The 27,516-nt window shown below is 38.8% G+C and overlaps 1 protein-coding gene across 1 annotated transcript in view; it reads right to left on the reverse strand.

Annotated features, from left to right (window-relative positions):
- PDE11A (phosphodiesterase 11A) overlaps positions 1-27,516 on the reverse strand; it is a 140,161-nt gene that overhangs the window by 75,065 nt on the left and 37,580 nt on the right. Inside the window, exons 3-5 of the mRNA XM_075430867.1 lie at positions 9,299-9,388; positions 7,004-7,144; positions 3,344-3,408 (exon numbers count right to left, since the gene is read on the reverse strand). Coding sequence (XP_075286982.1) covers positions 3,344-3,408; positions 7,004-7,144; positions 9,299-9,388 — 296 coding nt within the window. The remainder of the gene's footprint in view (positions 1-3,343; positions 3,409-7,003; positions 7,145-9,298; positions 9,389-27,516) is intronic.

Consider the following 27,516-nt stretch of genomic DNA (forward strand, 5'->3'; position numbering starts at 1 on the left):
ATTAAAGTAAAAGAAACAAGATATAATTCAGGAAGAAGTTTTAAAAGTATGTTCTGTTATGTTGCCTCCATTCCTTAGCAAGTGCTTTACAACTACAGTCTGGAAGAGAGGCACTCAACTTTCACTGGGAGGAAATATTAATGATTAATTCTGATGCAAATCACAGCCAGCTGGCTCTCTCTCCATCCTCAGCAGCTCAGAACACTAAGAAGCTACTCTAAAAATCACAAGCAACAATTTCCTCCAAACTGTGGAAAGCCATGAGCGAGTCCTGCTGGGCTGATGCAGGCAGCTGCATGCCACCACCTCCCTGTCTTGCCAACACACTAGCAGGAGCACCGCATACCATGCAGGAGTTAAACCCAGCTCAGGAGCACAGAGCAGTGCTGCAGGCTTATGCAGCTGCTTGCCTTACTATCTTCCCCAAAGCCTCCTCGACAGGGATGGTAGAAAGTACAGCAGGAAAGTGCCACAGTTAAAATCACGGGTACCTTCAATCCTCTCTAAGCAGTGACATGAACCCTTCCAGCTTCTAGGACTAGAAGAGGAGAAAGATGTCGTAAGAAGCATAAAAATACTGCAAGGAATGGCATGATACCTGAGTGCACATCATCCCAGGGACAGTGGTGGTGAAACAGCGTAGCAAGGATTTCAGCACTTCCTCCGTGCCAGCTCAGCTGAGAGGGAGCAGAGGTATTTTCTCCCTTGCAACCCACACTCTGGCTCAGACAGCTGACCTTTCCACTACCTGGTACTCAGGTTAGAGAGCTGTAATCTCAGCTACATCATCTGCCAAGATGGCTTCTGTGCAGGAAAGACATAGCCCACAGAACCTTCCTTCGGGCTCATCTTCATCTAGAATAGAACAGAACTGAACCCTCAAGGCTTCTAAGATTTATGTAACCTTTTTTCAAAGGAGAAAAAATATAGGAGACTTGCCAAACCTGTACTTCAAGAACAAAATGACTGGCAAAAATGAGAGCATCACTGTGACATTATGGGTAATAAACAAATTTGATTATGGTGCATGCTGAAGAATTGCAAAATGAGCAGACAAATGCTAGTGTGGTCTTGCAATGTATTTCTTTACAACTAACAGCAAAGAAAAAAGATATGAGTATTCATTATAATATTTAGGGACTAAACAGGTGAACTGCTATTAGGCAGATGTAAGAAGGGCAAAAGAAAAGCAAATTTCTTCTAAAACTCTGTGAGAAAGTATGATAGGACATGAAAAGTTATATTGTCCTTGGAGCTTCTCTCTCCTTCATATAAAACTTATAACTAGAACTGTTCTCATTCTATAATCTCTTTGGATTTCCACTAAAATTTCAAAGAAATAATATTTATCTTCCCTGGTGTAACAATGAAGAAACGCCTCTTGCCTTTTTTTTCCACATGAAACATCTCATAACTTTACCTCAGTTATGGCTGCAGAATATAGAATGAAAAGGGGAAAACTCACAGAAAAATGCTCAAATGTCAAGGGCTTACGGCATTGTTCTGTATCCTAAATAACCTTTATTTTCCCCACTGTAGTGCAAATAACTCAAGCTGTGCCTGTGCTAGATCCAAATGTGACGTCGTATCTGCCAGTCTACTCTTGGTCTTTGTAAAACCAACTTCACTCTCCACTTGATGAAGAACGAAAGAAAAAGCAGTAAATCTTTATATTAAGATGGACAGAAATACACCTTTATAGATCTTGTAAAGACTAGCTACTGCGTTACATGTGTTTATTCATGTCTCAGACTGAAGTTAAATAATCTTGACTACATGCAGAGCAGGATACTACAAATTGCTTTTTGGTAACATGCTAATATAACTATGGTAACAAGAAATGAGCCAGCTTGGTTATCTTGACACCACTCTACATTGTTTTGACTAATCTGGCTACAGATCAAATTTGAGAAGAACAGGAATAACAGCCACATCCCTTGATTCATGCTCCTGTCTCTGAACAAAAGAAATGTATTTTTACCCATTTAATTGACCTAGGGAAAGACCAACTGCTACTCTGAAGCTCTTTGTCAAAAGCAGTAACTTGCAATTCCCAGATGAATCAACTGACTATTTATTCATATTTAAACCTCCTGATTTTTTATCACTTGTTTTCCTTTTCCATTTGTCTCACCATTCCCATCTCTCAACTTGCGGATAGCGCATGGAGGAGATCTAGCTTCTCCCTATCTTTCTGTGTGGCCCCAGACTCTGCCGTCAGCTTGTACATCTTAAAAATAACACTACCCATTTTTGTAATGCTGTGAAATTAATCCATGAAAAGCATTAAGAATTAGGACCTGTCGTAACCTGGAGTACAATGCGCACATTCACCTTAATGAAGTGGTAGATTCTTACCACACTGGAGGTGAAGAAATAAAATATGAAAGAAGTAAATAACCTTAAAACTATTTTTTAAAGCTGCTTGAAGGGCTTAAATATGGCAAAGCATAAAGTAATCTTCACGTTTGCTAAGCTATGGATAGCAAGTTGGACAGAATGCTAGGCTGATCATTACGGCAGCCATTTGATATGGAAAATTCTAATTCACAATCAGTATGAATTGACTTGAATAAAATGTGTATGATGATCACTGAGTTTGGGCCCTGAAAGGTGGGAGAAACCTTCTAACAATATCCCTGAATCTCCATCCACTCATTTGGTATGTAGGACATTTTATGCGAACTGCTACCCCTTGTATTATGTTGTAGGAATTAACACTTTAACCTCACGTGGACAAAAAGCTCTTTCTCTTACTATTTACAATTAGCCCTTTATCGATGTTTACATACAGATCCTACTAAGCAAAACGTATACTTCTATTTTGACTGGGCTCCCAAACAAGATTTAGTCATAGGAACACAATTTCTAGGAAATACACATTCTCTGATGTTTTTAGGCTTTCCAACTTGAGGACAAGAGTAGAAATAAAATTTTACTGGAAATCTTTCAACAAAACTGTAAGGAGACATTTTGCAAAAGATCAACAAACAATCTAACACAATTTTGTAATTTTTACCTCAGTATTAACTATGCAAAACAACATTCATGTGATCTCCACGAGTTCAACAATAAAAAGTCATGAGTTGCTTCCTGGTTTCTCCGAGACACTGATGTATGTATATATGTTAGCACATATATATAAAAATATAGGTACGTATAGTTATTCAAGCAAGTCTCCATTTGAAGCAAGCAGACGTCTTGTCCGAGTAAAAACTGTAGGCTCACACTCTTCAATCAAATGTGTCAAAAGTTCCATAAGAAAATAAAACTATGATCAAGCAAATTTAAAACTACGTGAAAAAGAAAGTAATCCATTACCATGGAAGACATGAGCACTAACCTGTTGTCAGTATCAGCACTGCATTTTGGAGATAACAACTCAAAGGATTTTGTAAATTTCACCACCTGTCACAAAAAAATGTAACAGAATTGTTACTAAGATGAAAAATATGTAAGAAAACTGTAATGCAAGGTTCCTATATGTAAACCGTATTTTTATCCAATGGTCTTAGAATAAATATTCAGTCTGTATTCCCTCTTCAGAGAAGTCATGTTCAAAACATGCACTGTGCATGGTTCACTAACAAACACTCTCAAATCAAATTATATCTTTAGATTCCTTCATGAAATTATTTTCTGCAACAGTGCATGTTTCCTTTCAAGAGGCTTTGGAACATGAATTATGGAGCTTTACCCAAGCTTCACTTTTTTAATGTAGGAAAATGAACAGAAAGGACCATTTGCACTACTAATTTCAATTGATTTTCCTTAAGCATACTTGCCAACAGCATGCAAGTGAAACTAGAGTGGCACAGGACACAGGTAATGTTTTTGGATGCTAATATGGATCCCCATCTTCCACTTTGGTTCTGTATTGTAAAAGTTTTTCACATGATGTACAAATGACGATATTTTAGACACGGCTTAACACGGAGTTACTCTATGCAGATCCATTTTGATATATAGGTTAATACACCAAAACTGGGGGAAATCAGGCAAATAACTGTTTTGCTACTTGTAAAAGTTACCAAGTGGGTGGCAAGATGCTATTCTCCTATTCCAAATTAATCTAAGATTTATGACTGTTTATTAAAAATTTAGGCTTAAATGAATACCTTGGCTGTCCACATTTCAGAATTTGGTCTAGAGGAATAAGAACTCATTGCCTGTGGTTTGGGAAAAAACCCTCTGTGCTCAAAGGTAGAAATAATACTAAGAGCAGAAAAGTGAAACGAACAATGCCACCCACTGCCTGCTAGCCACTAACACAATGTACTGTTCCACAAAAAATAAAAATCATATTATACTTGCAAACATAGTGGCATTTCACAGGAATGTGGTGGAACTGTATCTCATAATTATAAAGTCAGTGTGGGGGGTCTAGAAAGAAAATAAACTAGAAACATTAGAATTCTGAAACAGAGTGTATAAACGAAATACAAACCTCGATCTTGCTTTTACGAATGCTAGTGTAATTTAGGGCATACTCCACTGAAAGCACTTAATTTCTATTAGTTTGAATGAAATAAGAATCACATCTTTCCTCCAGGAAGAAAATAATGGGCTTTTTTCTGCCATACACACAAATTTATGATTCTATCTCTGATAATCATTTAGACTTGTCACAGGCCAGCAACAAATCATCAGTTACGGAGTCAGTGAATCCAAAGATACTTGGATAGAAAAAAGAATGATATTACAAGCAACATTTTTTTATCCTTCAACTACTTCTCAAATCAGTAGAAAGGAAGATATTTTGTGTTGAATAGCCTGAGAACACTGAAGGGAGATACCAATATAAAGGCAGTCACTTTTTTTAATACTAGTAACAATAGTCATAAAAATGTTAAACATTTTTAAAGAGGCTTTCATACCCTATGAATGTCAGTATAACAAAGTCCCAGTGAAAGCCCCTGTCAAAACTGTGCATGAAGTCCAATTCTTGACAAATACTTTCATACAGCTTATGTTCATCTTTTCAACTTAACAGAGCCCTGCAATGAAATAATTATTCTTTGGTCAAGCGGACAGAGCAATTGTAAAAAACCCCTATACTTTGGTAACGCCAAAAGTCATATTTTCACTTCACCTGTTCAATGTAAAAGCTTCTTCCTATCACAAGAACAATGTGACTATTTAGACATTTGTATGCAAATATGTCTTTTCCAATGGATTTTCTGTTACCTCAGGGAAAAATTACTAAGTCAAGACAACAAGAGGACTTATCTTTTCACAACACTTTCATCATTTAGGAACTGAGACCGGTTTTCACTATTTATTTTGCAAAGTATTAAAGAAACTTATTAAAATGTGCAAACATAGCTACTCCCAAACATATCCCTGCCAACAGTTAGAGCGTCTGGAAAACTCTCAGGAAGGAACAAATCCCATGGAATAGTGGCCACCAGAAGCAGGTGAGAAAAATCCCTTCAGCCCTTACTGTCTTGCTGGTTTTCCACATTAAAATACTGGATTTCACAAAAAAAAACCCATTCATGAGAAGTTCAGAAGCTGACTACTGTGAAGACATTGATTGGATTGCTGTAAAGCCCACTGAGCTGCTGAATACACAGGATGGTGAATTAACAGTCTTGCTGAGTTGATTTTTATCTGTTGTTTCTGAGGGACCAGTAGTCTGATTAAAGATGTAACATGTTACATACTAGCATAGAAACTACATAAGTATTTCAGTTTGATACAGTTAAACAACAATACCAGATGCAAAAGTATGAACACTGAAGAAATATCAATGAAGATGTCTGATAATTATTTATTGGAATGTATGCAGAAAAGCATAGATCTAAAAATCAGCATTAATGATTTGGTTTGATGATGCAACTGTCTGTGGTTCTGAAACTGCTTGCAAGCACCACCCATTTGATGTCATTGGCCTGAAAAACGTTAGCAAGGTCATAAATTCCAGGCAAATGTAAATGAAGCTACAGACAGGACTTTTAGAAAGGAACTGAGCAAATAAATATTTGATAACAAATCAGGTCATTTATTGTTAAGCAGACCACAGGAGCACCTTGCTTCTCAGTTAAGCTGTCCTAGCTGCTCTGTAGTAATCACTAATTCCATCACACAGACAACTGAGAGTCACGGCATATCAGCTGGATCACACCACTGATAGTTAGATCCACCAGCAACCTACAGACATCCCAATAAATGCCTTCAAATGACCAGAGGGAATAATAAACAGACCTTTCAGTTTCCAGCTGAAAAAGTGGCTATACTTGTTTTGGCTAGGACAGAGTTAATTTTCTTAACAGTAGCTTGTATGATGATGTGTTTTAGATTTGTGGTGAAAACAGTGCTGATAACACAGGGATAGTTTTGTTGTTGCTGAACAGTACTTACACAGTGCCAAGGCCTCTGTTTCTTGCTCTGCCGCCCCAGGGAATAGACTGGGGGGCACACAATAGATTGGGAGGGGACACAGCCAGGACATCTGATCCCAGCTGACCAAAGGGACATCCCATACCATATGACGTCATGCTCAGCAGCAAAAGCAGGGAGGAAGGAAGAGGAAGGGGAGCACTTTCAGAGTTATGGCATTTGTCTTCCCAAGTAACCGTCACATGCGATTAAGCCCTGCTTTCCTGGAAATGACAGAACACCTGCCTGCTGATTTGAAGTAGCATATGAATTCCTTATTTTGCTTCGCTTGTGTACACAGCTTTTGCTTTACCTGCTGAACTGTCTTTATCTCAACCCACAAGTTTTCACACTTTTACCTGTCCAGTTCCCTTTCCCATCCCACTGGGGTGGGGAAATGAGTGACCAGTTGTGTGGGGCTTAGGTGCCTACTGGGGATAAACTGCAACAGTGATGTTGATAAAGATTCAACCTGTACCTAACTTACATTTAAGAATGATGCGCTGGAAGAATACTTGCTGCACAGTACTCACATATGATGTGAAGCAGCTACCTCACAATAAAAGCAGCTGCTCCACCATTCAAGTATTAGCCTTTCTACAGAATGTGCAGCCATACTTACTGGTGATTCGATATCTTCCAGAAGTAATACTGAGCACCGTTCACACTTCAGCAGAGTCTGGGCCCGATGCATAATTTTCTTGACAATTTTCTCTAAATCAGTCTGTTCCTCAAAGAGGTCATTCACTACTTCCAGTAAAGCCTACATACAAGGACAGAAAACTCTTGTATTGGTTGTAGAATTAATAAATACACGGAGCATTGCAAAGGAGGCATAACCTCTGGGGTTGATTTTAATATGAGTGATCCATTGCAATCTTCATTCAAATAAAGTTCTTAATGATTATGGCAACAGAACTGGGGTAGGGGTATCTGAAGAAAGAAAGAAGTTATGTATTTCTTAGCTCACAACTGGGCACAATACAACTCCTAGCAAACAATGAGAATCTTTCAAACTATTTCAGCTGTGGTCCAAAAATAAAACAATGGCTGTAATGCAATTCTCCAAGTATTCAGTATGGATTGAGTTACTTGATTTTCTATAGTGAATTTGCTGGTGCATTTAAACTCTAATTTTATTCATTTATTACCCACTTGGCATATTCAAAGTTTGAAAGAAAAAAACACATCAATACTTCCATATTCCAATAGCACTCTGATCCAGTGTTTACCACTAAGAACATGTCTGTAAAATACAAGGTTTTAAAATGAAGGGCTTCCCCTCTCATTTCATCAACTTCAAAAATAATAGCCCATATTCTTTCTTACCATAGGTCCAAAGAAGTGTGCTTTTTCTTTTATTCTGGTTTAGGGCATCGACACTAAAGAACATCCATATAGGTAAGCATATAAACGTTACTCGTCTTAACTCTCCTAACGCAGTGGTCATCAGCAAACTTTGGTTGCAGTCACTGGAAGTTGCCACCACTGGTGTCCAGTTTGACAGGGAAGGCAATGTATGGTCTTCTCCATCATGTGTTACTTGCAAGCTAATTTCAAGCATGGACTAGGCAAAGCTAAAGACCACCAACAGGTCAGAAATGCAATTAAATACAGGCTACCATGTAGCTTTCAAATGTCAATGATATTTGTGATGCCTCACATGGCTAAGCAGCAACAAGGAACAAAGAATCTGTATATCTAATCCAATTTCCTGATGTGTCCAACCACCAGAAATTACCATCTTCTAATGAAGAATGAAAATGTCCCTAACACTTTTCTGCTGAACGCCTCCCTCAGAAGACTAAATGATGACTCCTCAAAAGTCTGTCATTGTGCCCTGCAGGCTGGGAATCTGCAGCAAACTTTAAGTCTCTACATGGAACAAACAATTATTTTGTCTGAACATCAAACCAAGAGAAAAATTCTGGCAGAAAATCTTTTATTTTCCCAAGTCTCCTCCACATCTCCACCCCAAAATATAGTGGTCTGTAGTCAGACCTGGACAGGAGACAAGTTTAGATGCTTCATGACCCTTAAATATATAGAGCATTAGAAAGGGCTATTGCTAGTTTTCAAAGTAGTGGAAAGCATAGGTTTCCATACATGGAAAGCACCAAAATCCTGAATATACAAATGTCAGTGCCCAATACACAGACACACACCACTGTAGTTTCCCCTGCTTTGTGAAGCAAGACCAGGTTCAACACTACCAGTGGTATTTCTACTGAAGCTTTGGAGATGTGATCCATGATAACAAAAGTATAATTTCCTGTCATTGCAGAAGAGGTGAATAAAAAAAAAAGCCAACAATTATCAAAACCCCCTCAAAACTATCATCATTTTATTTCTTAAAAAATAAAGACCTGTCTGAGAAGTAAGCAACATGTGAGCCTAGCATTATTTTCACTTCTCTGGAGCCTCCTGTCCCAACTCATGCACGGCATCAGCAACCATGAGTAATGTGAGCAATCTATCTATGCAGACAAATGCTGTCAAAAAATCCCTCACACACAGGTTTTTTTCTTGCTTACTTTTATAAAGATATATCCACATTATTTGCACATATTATAAATTCAGGATGACAAAGGTTTGATATTACTGGAATTTTATAATAGTTTGGATCTCTGCCAAAGTAACACTGTCCTGCACCGTCTGTGTTACAAACGCAATTGTTTCAGCACTACGAAACATGGAACTGACATCAGGAAACAACAGCCACCACCACAAGCATATTTACCTCCCACGCTCTCTGCTTGTTGCCTCAGTTAAGTTAGTGATCTGTTGAAAATGCATTTTTTTAAAAAACAAAACATAGTTAAAACTGCCTGCTTAGAAAAGACATATGCATAACTAGAATCTGAAGGAACAAAAGCCTAAGGTTTGATATTGGTCCAGTACACATTTTTTTACTCACCCTGCTTCTGTCGTATTCCTTTCTTGAAGCTGCAAATAGCTGGGCATTCGATATGGCAATCCCACAGAATGGGAGATACATCTGCATCACCTAGTATCAAAAGAAGCTCCCAGTCATTAAAAACAACTGCAGTTAGACACTTCTGGTACTAGCAAAGAGACCTAAACTTGGGTGACGTGTCCCCAGAGGGTCCCAGCTCACTCACTCTTCAGCAGAACACTAAACACAAAACAAAATCATCACAGGCAAGGCACATCAAATGAGCAGAACAGAGATCAAATAGGTAGGAAACAACAAACGCATTGGAGTTCACAGGTCCCAGAAGTGAGGGTCTTCTGTAACTTGTTTGGAAAACTGCAGATTCTCAAGTCTATAAAATGTCTGCTGAAGACTATATTAAATTACTGTGACACTACAGCTTCCCTAGAAAAAGTATTCTTTATTTTTCTGGACTGCTTTTTTGTTCTAAGCTCAAGAAGCAAGCCTGAGTCACATTCCCTCTGATTTCTAGAAGATGTAGATTTTGGAGAATACCAGCACAGTGGAACACAGCACATCGATCCAAAACTATTAGTCAGAAAGCTGACTGTCTTCTCAGTAAAGAAGAAAAAAAAAAACAGTTAAAGAACGTGCTTGAGAAAGTGGGCCTTAATGCATCACCATACATTAAGAAAGACTGAACAAGAGGGACGGGGAAAATATTTTGAGGTGCACAAAATGACTTTAGGCTGGCTATGACTTTAGGCATACTTCAGGCTGTCTGCGTGAAATGAATAAACTAGGCTAGTCAAATACCTGAATACCTGTAAGACGCACTTTCACAAGGATGGCAATGGATAGAAGCCCAGTAACATTAGCATTTTAAAGCCACATAGTGATAACAAGCCTGTAACATACTGCCAGTGCTGAGTGGTTCCCAAGCTCAGGTCTGAGACATTAAGTAAATTTTATAGGTGCTGAATAGCCTTAACATTTGCAAAGCCAGTGAGAGTTGGGGCACTCTGCTGTTTACAGAGCCAAAAGAATGCTGCAGCAGCTAACCTTTCTTCTCCCTGGTCTGTCGACTGGGAGATTCACTACAAGCAATCCTTTCCGTGACAAGTTTTGGCATCTAGAAAGTGGCATTTGTCTTTGAAATTCCATTTAATTAGAAAATTACCGCTAACCCAGTCAAGTGGGCTTTTGAGACTATTTGAGGAAAAATCCTCAAGAATTGTAAGCATTCGGAAGAACTGAAACAGCAGCAACGCTGTTCTACTTTATCTTCCTTAAATAGTCCATTGGCTACATGTCTACTTCGTTTGCATTTGAGTAGTGATGAGTTTTCGAAAAGGATCTTCAGGTACTCTGAATTTTGCACCTTCGCAGCTGCCCCTCTGTCAGAATAACTGCAGATTTTAAGGGCGCACACAAATACATCTATACTGCTAATTTTCAAACACCTCAGTTTCATCCTCCTGCCATCATGGTTCCCTCTAAAGGAAAATGACATACTTCAGACTCTACAGACTCTTCTTTTCAGAGAGGCAGTAATTAAACTAGCCAACTATCACACCAGATCTGCAGGAAGAAGTACGTGAAATGAAAAATAAAGTAAGACTGTAACAAATCGCCAAGAGGGGTTCATTTTTTATCATAAGTACTTCTCTGAATTTTGCATACTTCAGTTTAGATTTTATTCCCAAAATGAAACAAAAGAACCTATCTATATTTTCTTGTAATAAATACCACAGCCAAGTAAGAGGTAGAGAGCAGAAAAAAATTAACCTGAGAAAAATCTGACCTTCAGTGCAGTAATGAATATCTTAGTGAGAATGGATACATTTTTACTTAATAAAAAATAAGTAAATACTAGTATTTATTTCCCCTATATTGGAACCTTTATTCCCAAAATTAATGTGACACTGTGGCCATGGAAAGCGTAAAAGAAGTTTATGTACCTTCAGCCATCACAAAAACATCTAGCAAAGATGTCCTTTTTAGCAAGAAGAAAATACCATTTTGCAATGTTGAAAAACACTGCTCTCTAGAACCTGAATTCCAAGGCACTGAGTCTATATAGAAATTAACATTCAGAAAACAGTGGTTTATGAAATGTTAAGAGCCTGGAAAGCTGCTGACTTCCACCACGCTTTTCACCACTCAAACTAATTGTGTAAGGTGCAGTGCAACTAAGAGACACCAAGCTGCTTAAGATAATCAGCAGAAAAAAATCAATAAACATCCACAGCTATGAAGAAAAAAACAACCAACCGTCAGGTAGAGAGGAACCACCCCGTGATAACAGATAAATCAATGATCCCTGTTTACATAAGAACAACTGACAAAACAAAAGCCTACTGTCCTTCCTCTTTTGTACTTTCTGAACTGTAAGGGTGACTGCTGCCTAAGCTGCTTTTGGCAAATTGTAATACAGTACCAAATAAACCAAGAATAAAGATATTTCTGATGGTAACTGAATTTTAAATAAGATTTTTAAAGGAGGTTTTTTAAATGAGAATTACAGAATGGAGTAGAAAGTAGTTATCACATTCTGATTTTGAATTATGAATTTAAATCTGCAGTACTCAAGACTGCTTTATAGCACCTCCAATGTTGATGCTATGGCTGTTGACAGTCCATACAAATATGGAATAACATAATATTCAACTCTTATCTGTCTGAACCACATACTGTAAGGAGCTGGTGTTGTTATGCCAGGTTCGCTTCAGGGATATTCCATCCGAAGAGAACTCAAAGAGCTGAGGAAATGGCACATACCACCATAAGCTGGACATATCCTTTTTTTCTTCTTTTAAATGATAGGTACAGAATTACTAATCCTCTGGTGCTCCAAGGTAAAAATGTATTGCATTGATGAACCATAATGCACTGTAATTCTATTTCCATTCCTGCTGATTACTACTATTTCTCCTTAAAGAGAAGGATGTAACTCACAATGAGCATAAAGCACAGTCCATATTCTTACTATCTTAATTCTCCAGCATGGATATGCTTCAGTAATATAGTACTGACTTTTGGCAACAGCAAATAAATTGGGCAGAAGACAAAATTGTATGGTAAGGACAGAGTATTGAAAGGTTGGTCACAGACACACTGTTAAGCAGCACCTGACAGGAAACAACACAGGTAAATGACATGGTTATTTTAATTTGCCTTGGTGAGGCAAGATCTTGTTAAGAAGGAGCTGTCTCTTTTTCCCTGTCTGCTGTTCTTCCTGCAGCACTCAACAGGCCAAGACAGCTTGCCTCCACCAGCCAACGTCTGTACAGGTTTTACCAGATAGTTTTATTACACAGTGAAGCCAATCTGATGCTGGAACTTGTAAAGGAACCATTGACACCTGGTCCAAAGGTGGAGTATGCAACATGTTTCTGTTACATCAAAGCACAAAACATTGGTGTGAAACCCACGGAAAAACACCTAACACACTCTTCTGAAGGACGTAAAATAATTTCCCTTTGCTATACTGAAGTCCATTTAAAAAAATAATTTTGAAGCAAATTGGAGTATGTCTAAAAGAAAATTTCCTTCCACATCTATTTTGAACTAATGACAGCAAAAGAGCCTGCAGATTTATTAAACAAAGCAATTTCCTATGAAAGCAAATAGAACATAAAAACATCAAAAACGTAGCTTTAACAGATATACCTCATTATTTTATTTTAGCAAGTAAGATTAGTTGTAATGATTCACCACAGTACTTTGTGGCATATTAACAAATAAATCAGTAAATACATAATAGTATAATTTATAAAAATGATGTTCACTCTGTATAATAAGCTTATGTAATGAACCTGCTGAGATGTTGGAAGAAAGTACTGGGTTTTTTCATGTCCACTCTAAGGCATTCATATACAATAACTGCAGATTAACAAGATTATATGGCGAATTACTTAAACATTCTGGGTCCAGGTAACCTGACCCAGTGTCTCATACCTAGCCCTCCAACACGTACCACATCCTTGGGTAGAAACTACAGTCACAAATTCACAGTGTCATATAAAAGTTAAAAAGCTGTGCTCACTTACAAACTGTTCAATATTTTACCAGGGCAGGAAACCTTACATGAAAAGAAGATGAAGTAATGGGCACTGGTTCAATACCTCATCCTCTTCATTTCTAAATTCTATTATTTTGTTACAGGAGTATGAAAATACAACTACAAGGGAACAGGAGAAGTACTAGAAGCTTTAAAATTCAATTATGCAACCACTTACATTTTCAACTAGGTCCTGAAGATGACCTATCTTTTCTGCAAAACTACAGCAGTAAGATCAAATGACTGCTCTGACCATAGTTACTTTTTCCTTCCCACAGAAGAATATATTCCCATTGCTTTAGTATCTACACATCTCCAAACTTGTATGCCCAAAGTTAGACCTTTAAATCCACAATAAGAACTGAAGCAGTAGCTTGATATTTGGAAGTACATAGCATTCCCAAATTCTGCAATATTAACTGCTAGGACAAGAAAGCTGCAACCTGTGCTTGTTTCCTTTTTTTTTTTTTTTTTTTTGAATAGCATCAGTTCCGAAATCCAGATTAAGCACACCAGCTCTCCCTCAAAATTTCAGAGGACAGTCTTCAATACATTTCCTCTTCATAATCACAGTTTTATAGACCAAAAGTTCCATACCTGGTTGCACAGTCATCTGTGCACATCAGCATTTGGACACCTACACTACAGCACCACAATGTCTTGAGATGTGACACTCATTTCACTTTCATCTGGCTTTTCACAGACGATAAGACATAGTCAGAATACATAAGTTAATAAGATGCTTATCAGTTTCCTCTGAACTGCTAAAAATAAGTTCAGGGTTTCTCTTGTGATCTGGGCTTGGGTTCACAATAACACCATAAATGATACAATTTATTTTACCATCAGAAACAGGCAGGCAGAGACCTGCAGCCAAACTCTTTCTGACAATGCTGTCCCGAAGAGATGTCATCTTTCCCTCCATCACACGGGCTGGGGATGATGGTCTTTACTGAACCTGCAAACCCTTCCCTTGCTACCCAAGAAAAGCCCCTGCTGGCTCCTACTTTAAAAGTTCAAAAGAAAGCTATTTTCTAGAATTGGGTGTCTCATGGGAAATAAGTTTCAAAATTTTCTCTTAATGAGAAGAAGGTATAAAAGCCTTTAGTTTCCTACCCTCAGTGTTGATTTACCCTCACAAATAGCACAAACACCATATCAACCACAAAACAGTAAGAAACACTACTTTTCTTAACCTGTTTAGGAATATAGGTGTTCATACATGCAGATACCAACATGTCTTTTGGCTCTTTTTTTTTAGTGACAGATAATGATACAGATAACGAAGCTGCACTTACGCAGACCTGCAATGCAGAAATTTATCAGCTAATCGTGAAAAACAGCCAGTGCTGCAATGGCAGCACACTGCAGAGGGAAAATGCTAGCTTCACGCTTGCTGGCTGGAAAGCAGCCCTGAGTTCAGCTTCAGCTAAATGCAATGACATTTACCCTGCCTCCCCCGCATGCGGTTTTGCCCGCACTAAGCATCCTCGGAGAGCACCCGCTGCCGTAACTACCTGACAGGTATAGTCTAACTCGTGGCTTCTGACATACTCCAAGCATCCCACTGTCTATGGTCACAAAAGAGAACAATTTTTGTATCTGATGGAAGAAAGCAGCCTCGCGGTAAGGCTTGCGTACCCAATTTGGCACAAACTCCAGGTTAAGCTCAGCAAATGCTTGACTGGTTCAACTACTTTCTTTAGCAGCCACAGGAACCACTTCTCTTTACACGGCTTGCTTGGTAAGCCTGTGGGGGAAGGGAGCTAGTACTGGCTTCCTAGAAAGAGAAAAAATGTCCCTTTAAAGTAAATGTTTTTGCTATAGTTTAGAGTTATAAACGTTTTGTGGACATACTTAATTAAGTCAGGGAAGCCAGCTGCCCTTTGAAAAACTTCCTAAAGTGTTAAAAATGGGTTCAGAGAATGAAAAATTTTGAAAACGATAAACCAAAATCAATTGCAAAATGGTTAAGCACAAGCATCCATCCAAACTCCATTACCTTCTGCCAGCTGTGTGGTGTCTGGCTATCCACGCCTCGATAAAATCTGATCATCACCTAGGTTTGCAACTCTGAAATATCTTTCAAAATTATTTTTCCACCCCAAGTATGGACAGAAAAATTGCTTGGTAGACACAACCCATGAAAGAGGGCACATAGCTTCTATCAGTGAACCTGCAGAGGCTCTGTGCCAGTTTTCTATTGCCTCTTGCACGGGGTTATATTATTCATTCAGTACCATAAAAATGCTCTAATGCTCGCAAACATACAGCAGCATCTTTGTCCTATAAAGCTCACTATCTGTGGAAGCTTTTGATGGCTGTAAACAGCCTCAAAAGGACCATGGGAGCATTTCTTCAACATTGACTGTGCTTGGCTGCCTCATATAATTACTGGCACACATTCAAACTAGGTAACTGCGTCACCAGACAGATTACAACACACGTCTCCTGTAGGAGCAGACTCATTACAGTTTTAAAACCTGAACCCTGTGTAGGTCACTGCCCTCACAAGCCATGGCACTGGGAGACTACGGCATGCAGGACCAAGGGGCAGGAAAGGGCAGGAGTGCAGCTTAAACAGGTTCAGCCTCAGCTTATGACGTTGTTCCAGGCCCCCATCACTGCCCTCTGGTTGCTACAGCACAAAACTCATTGTCTCTCTTTTCTGCTATACACCTAAGATCTTTAAATTGGGAAAACAAATGAACACGTTGAATTTGATTTACAATAATACACTTGTAAAACTGTTTATAAAGTCAGAACTATACAATTTTTCTGGCAGATATTTGGAGGTTTCTTGCCCCAGTCATTTTACAGCTAAACATTATTCATATCTGCCACCACTAGAAGGAGGTGAAACTCAAAAAAATCTAAACAAACCACACTGAAATATTCTGTCACACACACAAAAACATTGGCGGTGGCTATTAAACCTATTTTTAGCAATATTCTATAAAACATATTTAAACATTTTAACATTAGATTGAATTTAGCACTCAGTATGAAGTGGGAAGGACAATAAATGGTACTGTAAATTTCCACAGAGCACCTCATTTTAAATGCTGATACTCCAAATAAATCTGAAATACAAAGACATCTCTGCTAAAGACCAGAACCCCCCCCCAAAATTAATACATGTAAAATGGCTACTGTTCTATGATCCAACCTTCTGATCTCCTACATGCAAAAAACCAGCCATTTTCACCGGAAATTTCTCCATATTTTGCACACACCTGAATCAGTAACGCCCAGTAACAAGCCCTGACCCAGCAAACACTTCAAACTGCCACCCCAGTTATTCAACATGTGATACTAAGCCAGGCTTTCCAGCAGGAAAAATAAGGACAAGAGGTGCAGACAAGTTACACAAGGAACAACAGTGGTTCTATTGAAATAAGAAGTGTATGAACTGATGAAGAGTAGGGGTAGCAGTCAAAGACAACAAAGACAAAACAGCTGTGACACAAGGAGCATCACCATGCTAGTGTAAGCACCCGTAAGCTCAATGCCTGGCATTCAGCACTTAGTCCTGGGGGTTCAGCAAATGCACATCAAGCTTGAAAGCAGGGAAAAGTTATCCTGCAGGCAGCCCGAGTGAGGGCTGCAAAGTTAAAGTAATATCATTAAACCAGTAAACAAACATGCTTCTGTAATACAAGTAAGTTGAAAGCCACAGAGACTTCTCAATGCAAGGGCTACTGAGGACTCTGGAATCTGGATGGTGGAGGTATGCACCATGTCTGTGTGACCACCTGCAGTTACAAGGCCATTAAATCAACCCAACAATTATAGATGACGTTTCTTTATCAACTCTAGTGTTCCCATCCATTGGTTTTGAAAGTTGGCAGGGCATCATCCTTTATAGCCAAGTATTACTTTGTCTGAAATAACATGAATGAGCAGCACCATGAAAGGTCACGAATGTCCTCAAAACCACAACTGCTATCCACCATTTAACTTTCTCTCCTTCAAAGGCTGAACGTCAGTAATCTTTGACATATCCAAATTACATCATCACCTTAATAAAAGTCAAGCTGAGAAGGTTCACAGAAGACATTTTAGCTATGTAATGTTTTCCAGAGTGACCATGAGGGACTGTTACTGCCTGGCTGCTGTCTCTTGTTTGAAGATGAGCCACTAGAGGCCAGTCCCAGGCAAGGGAGCTCATAGCCGTTTTGTAAGGCAGGTAGTTCTGCAGTGCCTTATATCGCAGTATATCAAAGCACTTTGGCAGACCATGAACAAAGATTTACAGCAGCAGTATCATGTCATAATTTTTTTCTAGAGACAGCAAAACTGAGCCAAAGAAAGATTAACTGATTTATCTGAGGGGAGGAAGGTCACAAAGAAGGATTTTGTCAAAATTTTGGAAAAGCTCCTGGTTCCCACTATGCCTGTACCAGTGGACCCAGCCTGCCCAAAGACACTGTTCTAAAAGCTTTATAAATGTCACTGCACGAGACAGGCAGATCTTTGTATCGGCAATGCAGAATGAGAACAGTGAAGACTGATACTATCAATGCTAAAAAAAAAAAAAAAGTTGTGGATCAGAACTTTAAAATGGTGTAGGAGACTTTAATAACTATCATTTCAAAGCTGATTATTCCAACAACACAATTGCAGACTTTGGTTTTATCATGTCAGATTGCACCATGTGTCTGATCTCTGGCAGATACTACCTATGACAGAATCACAGAATGGTAGGGGTTGGAAGAGACCTGTGGGGATCATCTAGTCCAACCCCCCCCTACTGAAGCAGGGTCACCTAGAGCAGGCTGCACAGGACCTTGTCCAGGTGGGGTTTGAATATCTCCAGAGAAGGAGATTCCACAACCCCTCTGGGAAGCCTGTTCCAGGGCTCCGTCATCTTCAGAATAATGAAGTTCTTCCTCATGTTCAGATGGAACTTCCTCTGCTTCAGTTTGTGCCCATTGCCCCTTGTCCTGTCGCTGGGCACCACTGAAAAGAGTCTGGTCCCATCCTCCCGATACCCACCCTTAAGATATTTATAGGCATTTATAAGGTCCCCTCTCAGCCTTCTCTTCTTCAGGCTGAACAAGCCCAGCTCCCTCAGCCTTTCCTCATGAGAGAGAAATGCCCCAGTGCCCTCATCATCTTTGTAGCCCTCCGCTGGACTCTCTCCAGTAGCTCCTCATCTTTCTTGAACTGGGAAGCCCAGAACTGGACGCAGTACTCCAGATGGGGACGCACTAGGGCAGAATAGAGGTGGAGGACAACCTCCCTTGACCTGCTGGCCACACTCTTCTTAATGCACCCCAGAATACCATTGGCCTTCTCTGCTAAACAGTCCCAGCTCCCTCAGCCTTTCCTCATAAGAGAGATGCTCCAGTCCCTTAATCATCTTTGTGTACCTTCGCTGGACTCTGTCCAATACACCCATGCCTCTCTTGTACTAGGAAGCCCAGAACTGGACATGTTGCTATGAGTCATGAGTGAAACTTAGTCCTGCTGTTGCACAAATACTGCGTGCAGTTTAACCAAAAAAGAATTTAGTTCATCTATATATAACAGTCTGCACTGAGATCACAGTGATATTACTAAGTTTCTACTCAGGTTCTTCTCTCATATACTTCAAAATGTGTTTTGTGATTTTTGAAGGAAAAATTACTTGAACAGGAAGCTTTTTTCATATTGGACTTTGAGAAAGAATGTTTCGGGAGGAGCTCACTGCAGAGGCCTAATCCTTTGCCATGCTGAGCTCCTCTTTCAGCGAGGTAGGCGTTCTTCCCTGACTAAAGCCCATGCCAGTAAAAGTCCTTCCTTCTAACTGAGAGCCCAACTGGAATACAAAAGCCTGAATCTAACACATAAATCAACTAAATTTCCCGGGTTAAAATATGCCTGGTATGAGTAAGTTTAGCTCTCCTGACTGCTCACCGTTTGCAGCATTAGTCCAAAGGGGATGGAAAGAGTTGCTTCTGTTCAACTAGCAAAAACTGTGAAAAAAGTTTTCTTATGCAAGTGAGATTCAGAATTTGGGTGACAGCCTAAAAGAAAGCCAGGGATCCAGGACACCAACTGTATTCACTTACATTACTGTTTGTCAAGCAGAGCATTTCTAGTGTTTCTCAGGCTACAGAAACTTCACCCCCAAACAGAAGAAATTTTTAATGGACTGGAAATATCCCACAAAAGACAACATATGGCATAACTGACCCTTCCTTTCATCACATTATTTTATGTCTCTTTTCCAATGGGGATGCACCTGTGCCTTGACTCTTTCTTCCATAATACATAGAAGCATCACAACAAAACATAATCACATCATATATTTGACATACATCCTTACATTATTTTTTTGAGTTTCACCATGACACTGGGAAATTTGCCAGTGGTGCTCTACATTTGCCTATTTTGAATTTATGTATATTTAGTGACTAATATAATTGTTACTGAATGTCATGGCACTGTGTTGGTGATGACACTTCACTACTCTTCATACATTTCTCCTGAAAAAGCTGTTCTTACTCTCCTTCCCAGTTTTCAAGATGAAAAAAATTGTAAGGAATACAGTGTATTCCCCATGTATCATTTTTACCCATATATTTTTTCTTAGAAATGCAAAGTTTCTGCAAAAGTGCAGAATCTTATTCTAGCAGAATTGATTATACAGCTGGACACACTTGACAATACTGTTATTTGAATCTGGTTATACCAGTTAGGTAATCTGAATTAGTTTCTATTGAGCATTTTGAGGTCTGACTAAAAGTACTTCTAATACTTACAACATGTATTGTAATCTCTACCTGTCACATAGTGAGTGTTAATGTTTCACATGAGGAAGTAGGGGAATAAACCCTGCAAACCTTTGCCTTGAAGAACACAACTCACAAACCCTCTGGCTGAGCTTGCGTATGAAAAAAACAGCGTGTAGTAATAATATCTTTAGAACAGTTTCTATGCAAAGTGACAAAGTATTGCTGGAGGGAAACTTATCTGTAAATCTAGACAGTACCATTCTCAGTGGTCTAAGGTTAGTAACTACTAAATTAGGGACAGATGAAAACTAATGTAATACCAAGGCAACAGAATTATTTCTTAAACCACAAGAAAGAACAAAAATGCTAATTCTTATTAGTCTCAAACGAAAGAAGCTTTTGAAATACTATCACAAAGTACAGAAAAATTCCTTAACTGTTTTCTTAATAAAAATAATATTTACGGAAAAGTCTGTTGAGTAATTACATTGCTTCTCATCTTCGTTATGAGCACAGTTTAAAGGAACAACAGCAGAAAAGCAGCTGAGCCAAATATTGCTCTCATCTATGTCACTGTGAGCCTGCAGTAATACATCTGACATCTTAATTTAGATTTAAGTGGTTGTAATTTACAGAATTTTTGCCATCTCTAAAAATGTGGAAAGGTGTTTGATGCCTCAAGAACATTTTCATCAGTTCTAGCTGTATAAAATTCACATAAGGGAGACTGACATTAAAGTATATTTTATCTTTTCCAAGCAGATGCCAGTCAGAAGCAGCTGGGCATAAATATTTACAGATTTTTCTGTGGAATCACCTAATATGTAATACGCCTGATTGGTTTGATATTCCCTGCTTTCTCTACATCTCTGTTCTTCATCTACCAAGATGTCCAAATCTCACGTTTTACTGTTTAATCCATGCACAACAATGTGCCAATAGAAACAGAAAAGGAAGTGACCATCTCTGTACAGAACTTTGAATCCTACCCATAATTTCAATGACAGCAAGTAAGAAAAATATATAATATCTTTTGGTAAGATCTAAAGCAACAATTTTAGAGAAAGTGATCTAAACTTGTACTTCAATTTTCTACCTTTACTTCACTGCAAAAACAGGAAAAGAACACAAATGCGGAAAAAAGATTGTCCAGCAAATAGTAAAATGCGGAACTTCCTAAGATAAACGCTTCAATCTGCAGTATTGAAAATACACCAGTTCTAGAACACAAACGTGTTTTTATGTGAAAAAGAATCCACTTACTTCTGTCTTTAATCTTTGCTTAAGAAAATAACTTGAAGCGTTTTTGAATTCAGTTGTTTCGCCCAGAATCATCACTAGACATCGGTAAGAAAGAATGGGACTGTGGATGAGAGCCATGAGCTTCAGGATTCAGGCATGCTCTTTCAGCTTAAGTTAAGCCTTGGAAGGATAAACTTTGCCAGAGCAGTTAGAAGTAGGCCAGGCATATTCCTGAACTAAAAGCTCCCCTCTTTTTTTTCCTTGGAATTCTCTCCAAAACTAGCACCTTATCATAAGCACTATTTTGGTACTTGCTGATTTCTTCCTTAAAGCGTCCATCAGCTCTGCAACCAGGGAGGTAAATATCATTAACTGTTTCCAGTTTCAGCTCATGAAATTTTAAAAATAAAATCAAGTAATAATTTGGATATTTCCCCAATTCCTTAGAAGCTGTAAGTACATGTTGTGCAACAATGATTTACAGAATGCAGCTTTGACACACATTTTTTGTGTGTGTATGTGGGGGATGTTAATCTATTCAGTTGAAATTGTGGTAATTAACTCAGATAGTAAATTAGTGTCTTCCAAAACTGCCTTTTTGAGCATGACTGATCGACGAAGCACCAGGTGAAGCACTGTGTTCCATATTACTGCACCTTTGAGTTTTAAGACTGGGTGCACTACAGCAGCCTGTCTTGAAAAATTTCTTTTTTTTCTGTGCTACAGACTTCAAGGGGCTGATGAAAGTGTGTGGACTGGTTTGGATGCGAGCCATGCTTTTTCCGCACATCATTGTGTCTCCTGCACTAATGACTCACACCTGCACATGCTGCTATCTGATTTCTAGGCAAAGTTATTTATAAACTGGAACTGCACGGCCAAATCCTGGTGGTATAACTCTATAGATCATAACTTACCTGAAGCACTTGGCTGTGAGGCACAGACAGTTTGAGGACACTGAATTCACTCTCCTTTCAGGTGCCATGAAAACTGGATGCAGCTTCTCCCCTGATAAAACCCACATTGCAATTTTATCTTGCAGACTGTTATGGATCTGGTGTGGTAAAGCACTACTTCTCACCTGGCTGTGAGATAAACACAATCACAGACCTCTGAGGTCCCCTGGACACAGAAAAATATCCTATCTTCTCTCATAGAAGGTACAGGAATTATTTGCTATACAGGCTGTTAATACCTGGAGACTTGTGCGTTGTAGGCCACTGCAAACAAAAAAAGATATTTTATTCAAGCAAAAATAGTGTTGCCCCAGGCTTATGATTACAGTCTCGCCTGAAGTGTCTCACTCACTGGTCCGGAGAAGCATTCAAACCTTCACATTACAGTCTCTGCTTTCAGACATTCTTCCCCAGTGCTGAGCCGTTTGCTAGGTAAGATTGCAGAAGCATCAGCATTTGGTAGCAATCACATACCTTTTCTCCTTCCTCTGCAACTGGCCATGAAGGGTTTTCACTACAGCTTCAGATGAGGCCATTTGTCTTCCTTTCTTTCTTTGGGGTAATTTGGTGAAGGGCACAGAAAAAAACAGTTCAGAACAACTGGCTAAATGACCTCTCTGTGAGAAGAGCATTACGAATCATACGAGTTACATCCTCAGAGATATAAAACAGTGACCTGCTGCAGTGTAAATTTTCAAAGATGTGAATCTTACACCTAGTAAGCATGCAGCAACCTGTCCCTTAATGCTGAAGATCATATGGTGTTTTGAATCTTGGATTAAAGTGATTGTGTATCTAAACAAAGCTCTGTTTAAATGGAAAAAAACCCAAGCTTTTATACAGAAAAATCAGGTATATAAGCAAGCCTGTAACAGTTATTTACACAGACATGCATTTTGCTGCCAGCAATATAAGGTTCTTTCAAACGCATTCTTATGTATGCTTCATCGTGTGCCTTAGAAGAAAAACAGTAAGGTATTAATATTAATATGGCTGTTGAACTGCATTGTGGAGGGCATTTGATTTCAGGTAGCTGAGCTGTGTTCAGAAATCAATATGCTATTTCCTTCTTTGGTGTAAATGTACTGATGTTAACGTCTTTCTTCTGCTTGATTCTCTAGTACCAAGGAGTAAAATACTTCACAGACTGAGTAAGGATATCTGGTCTTTAAACTGCAGAAGTAATAGGAAAACAGTTTGTCCTGTCATCGTACAGGCTATTCTCCCATCAGATATTTTATTTTAAAAACGCAGGAAAAGATCCGTGTATTTTGATTTGATTAGGATCTGAGTAGGTTTGCTCTTTTTTTGCCTCCATAATTTTGGACTGTAAAAGTTAACATTAAACAAGCAACGAATACTAACCAAGGCAATGCTGAATGATCACGGAAGTGCCCTGGGTCGTACACCCTTGTTTCTTGTAGCTGAGCAGAACTACAACAGAAATGCAAACAGAAATTCAAGTTCAGCTCACTGCATATCTACCAACATTTGCTCTCCTTCTGCTTTTATTCCTTTTTATATGACTTTACACATTTTCCTGATGCCCGGTGTTTTAAACTTTATCTGCTTAAGAAACTATCAGTCATATCTCAGATTATCTTTTGATAGGCATTCGGTCTTGTTGCGGTCCTTACACCCACTCATTTTTCCATCTTTTCTGCTGCCTTTTTCTAATATTGGTTTATTCTCTTCTCAAAATCCTTAATTCCAACTCCATCTCTGCCTACGGAACAACCAATTTTAATTTAGGTATTGCTTCTCCAAAAACACATCTATCTTACTCTGTTTTAATTCATTTGATGTTGTGGGGTTTTTTAATAGTGAGAAATTCACTTCCTTCAGATAGAAAGTCTTCTCTTTATTCACGGAACTGGAACAGTCCAAGAAAGAATAGGTGAATTCTGCATGCTAATCTGTCAATTGTCCTGAAATACTATATAGGCAGGTAAAAAGGATATATTCTTGGTAATTTTTTCATGACAAAATTTTTACCAGTACCGATGTGATAGTGGATTTTATGGTGTTTCCGAGAAACTGAACTGAAAGTATAAATTCATTTCGCTGAAAAAGACCAATAGATGGTGCCAGTACCATCAAATCCAAAGTACCAAAGAGCTCTATATCCTCATATAAATTGCCTGAGGCATTTAAATAAAGAGTTTGCTGCTCCTTTTTCTGTGCAAAGAGAGTCTTGATTCTCAAAACAGTTAATTTTTAATTAGCAACTGTAAAACTGATTTCAGATGCTGGAAACCACCCCCCCACACACACACCTTTTCAATCTCCTATTTCTCACAGCTGCCGGCCTAACATGGAAACAATTAGCAATTTTTTGCATTGGTATTGCCACTCCTTCCTTCCCATCTTTATGCCTGAGCGGATTCATGCCCAGTCAAAGACTGCACCCATGCTGATGGGAGAGGGGTGGCTCCAGAGCACGGGGGTATTTCTGACTCTGCCTGCTCTCAGCCACACAGCCAGCACTCTCGCACGGCCTCACCGCTGGCAAAGCAGCGACAGCTGTGCAGGGCCCCGCATACACTACAGGGCACGTTCCTGCTGGCCTGCAGCACGCACGGCAGACAAACCCACCTCAAGAGCATGCGTGGGGATGCCTTTACACCCCCTCTCAGCTGACCTAGAAGGTCACAAACCCTCACTGCTCCAAGGGACTGTTCATACCCAGCTGTCTAGTGAACAGAGGTACAAAACCAGAGCAGTCTGTCTGTTCTACTCCTTCCTTACCTTTGCTTATAGAAAAAAAATACTGAAAAAATAGACTTTACTGTAAAAATCAAACTGAGCTCTGCTCAGACCATGTGAGTATGAGAACAGTTTAACTCCTCCAAGACGAGCAAAACAACTACAATATAGTCCTTAGCACTGGTTTTTCTTCGTATTTATTCAAAAGTCTTTCTTCTAAAATTTGTTCATTTTATTCCTGCAACTTCTTAAAATCATTGGCATGACTTGCATGGATGAAGCATGCAAAATTTTGTCCTTTCATCGAAGTCTGCGTTCATGCTTTCATTTTTACTGAATCAGTTTTATATATTCCCCCCTACCCCCTTCAAAGCAAAAGCACTTATTTTATACGAACTTTATATATACCTCCCATTCTCACCTTGCTAGCAAAAGTGCTATAAATGAGCACCTTAGCTGAGTGCATTCATAGACAAACAGATGTTACATATTGTTTTGAAATAATTCAAGATAGGATAGTATTTCAAGCTGTATATTAACCTGATGCTAACAAAGCTAACTCAGTTGCCTCCCTGGTAAGCCAGACCACCACCCGTACTTTAAGAACATAAACAATAACCCCAAAAGAAAACTATATTTCACAGTTTCATATTCATATAAAGTGTTATGCACTCTATTTAATTACGTAGTGTAATAATATATGACAGCTATGTACTACATAATAATCAGTGCACATATATATTAATCATCAAAATAATCGCGACTGTGATAGTTCTCCAAAAAGCAAGTTCATTTACACCGAGTTCTACATTAAAAACCTCTCAAAATGGACCCCCAGTTGAAGTTTTATGCAAAATTAAAATCAAAGAGTCTTTTATCTCACCAGTAGCATCTCAGGATGAATTCTGGGTCTTGAGATGCCACTTTGGCTCATGGGCTCTTTCATTGCAAGATTTTGCAATGAAATTTACACAGTTTCGGAGACTAAACCATGTTACAACCACCTCCCTCTGCAAAACCTGGAGCGGTGTGGTGGTGTCAGAGACAAGCTGTGTGTTGAATTAGCAGACAGTGGGCACCATATTTAAAATCAAAATAACTATAAAGAGCATAAATAATACATTTTCTCATGCTGCTACTATGTTGCTCACAGCTATGTCATGTAGCAAAAGTATGTTAGAGTGATTATTTTAGTAGTTCTATACCAACAGTGGAAAAAAAAGGGGAGGACACCAAATAAAAATTTGTAATTTATCCAGTGATCAATGTTGGTGTATCTGCACATTTCCTGTGAAGGTCACAGACGAGCAGAACAGGTGTAACATTCACTATTCCATGTCACCCCAGACTCGGTCCCACTTCCCAACCTTTGGTGTTGAGGAATCTTTCCTCTACATTGTTCCTGAGGTCTGCCTAATTTATCAAGGGGTTGTACTTTCTAGTGGCTAGTGCTAAATCAATTTTATGAACACCTGAACAGGAGAGAAATTTCTCAATCCTAACTTGTAACGTTGTGTTTCAGAAAAGTAGGCTGGTCAAACCAAGAATGAGGAGATTTTGTAGCTTCTCAAGGAGGACATAGTAAAAGTGCATCATTTAATGCACACCTCTATATTTACTAGAAAATCATCGATCGAGTAGGAAAGAATGCTTAGCTGTTATGTTTAAATGTGCTGTTTGAGATGTGGGTAAGCTGTTGTCACCCTAATTTTACAATGATTATCTGAAAGACAGAAGAATAAAATATAACGATTGGCAATAGTATCAAATAAAATATTATACTATACACAAAGTTAAATCAAGAAACTCACAGAACTGTTGGATCTTCCTAAATCCAACAGTTAAATTTCCCTTAACTGAATTCAACAATTCTTTTTTTTTTTTTCCACACAAAGTGCACTTATGCTGCCTTAAACGTGACCATCTCACTCAGAATATAATCAGTATACAATTATTTTCCCTCATTAATGGAAGAGAAGATTAGTTCCAGTAGCCAGGACACAAAAAAGTAAACAGAGTTATCGTTTCTTTCTCAGCTCTACCACTGACCTGGAGGGTTACTGCAAACAACTGCTTCTAAGCAGCTTCACTGGAACATTTCAAAGTACTATGAAAGTACCATAAGGGCACAGAGAATAAAATGTTTTAATTTCCCAAACAATCCTCATTGAAAAAACAGATTTTTTTACTCTGTTTCCATATCAATATGAAAATTTAAGTTCTTTAGAGATAAAGTTCTCTGTAAGAATGATACATTTTTTCCTGTTCCTCCAAGAAGCTCTTTCTTTTCTCCTGCAGTTGTTCTGTACTGGGGAAGAGCTCAGGCACCAGACAAGCATTGCTTGTTTTCTGTGTTAGTTACCACTGTGGACGACAGTCTCCGGCTTCAGGAGCGCCAGACTTTCTCCTTGTCCTGCAGCTCAGAAAGAGCATTAACATTTCCCTTCTCTGGAACTCTGAGTAGCAGTGACACTGCTCTTAGGTGTCCTTGGAAGGAGATGCCTCTATAAAGACATACTATGTTCAGAAGATAACAGATGGTAAATGAAG

The sequence above is a fragment of the Opisthocomus hoazin genome, chromosome 9 (assembly GCF_030867145.1).
Source record: "Opisthocomus hoazin isolate bOpiHoa1 chromosome 9, bOpiHoa1.hap1, whole genome shotgun sequence".
In the NCBI taxonomy this organism is placed as follows: Eukaryota; Metazoa; Chordata; class Aves; order Opisthocomiformes; family Opisthocomidae; genus Opisthocomus; species Opisthocomus hoazin.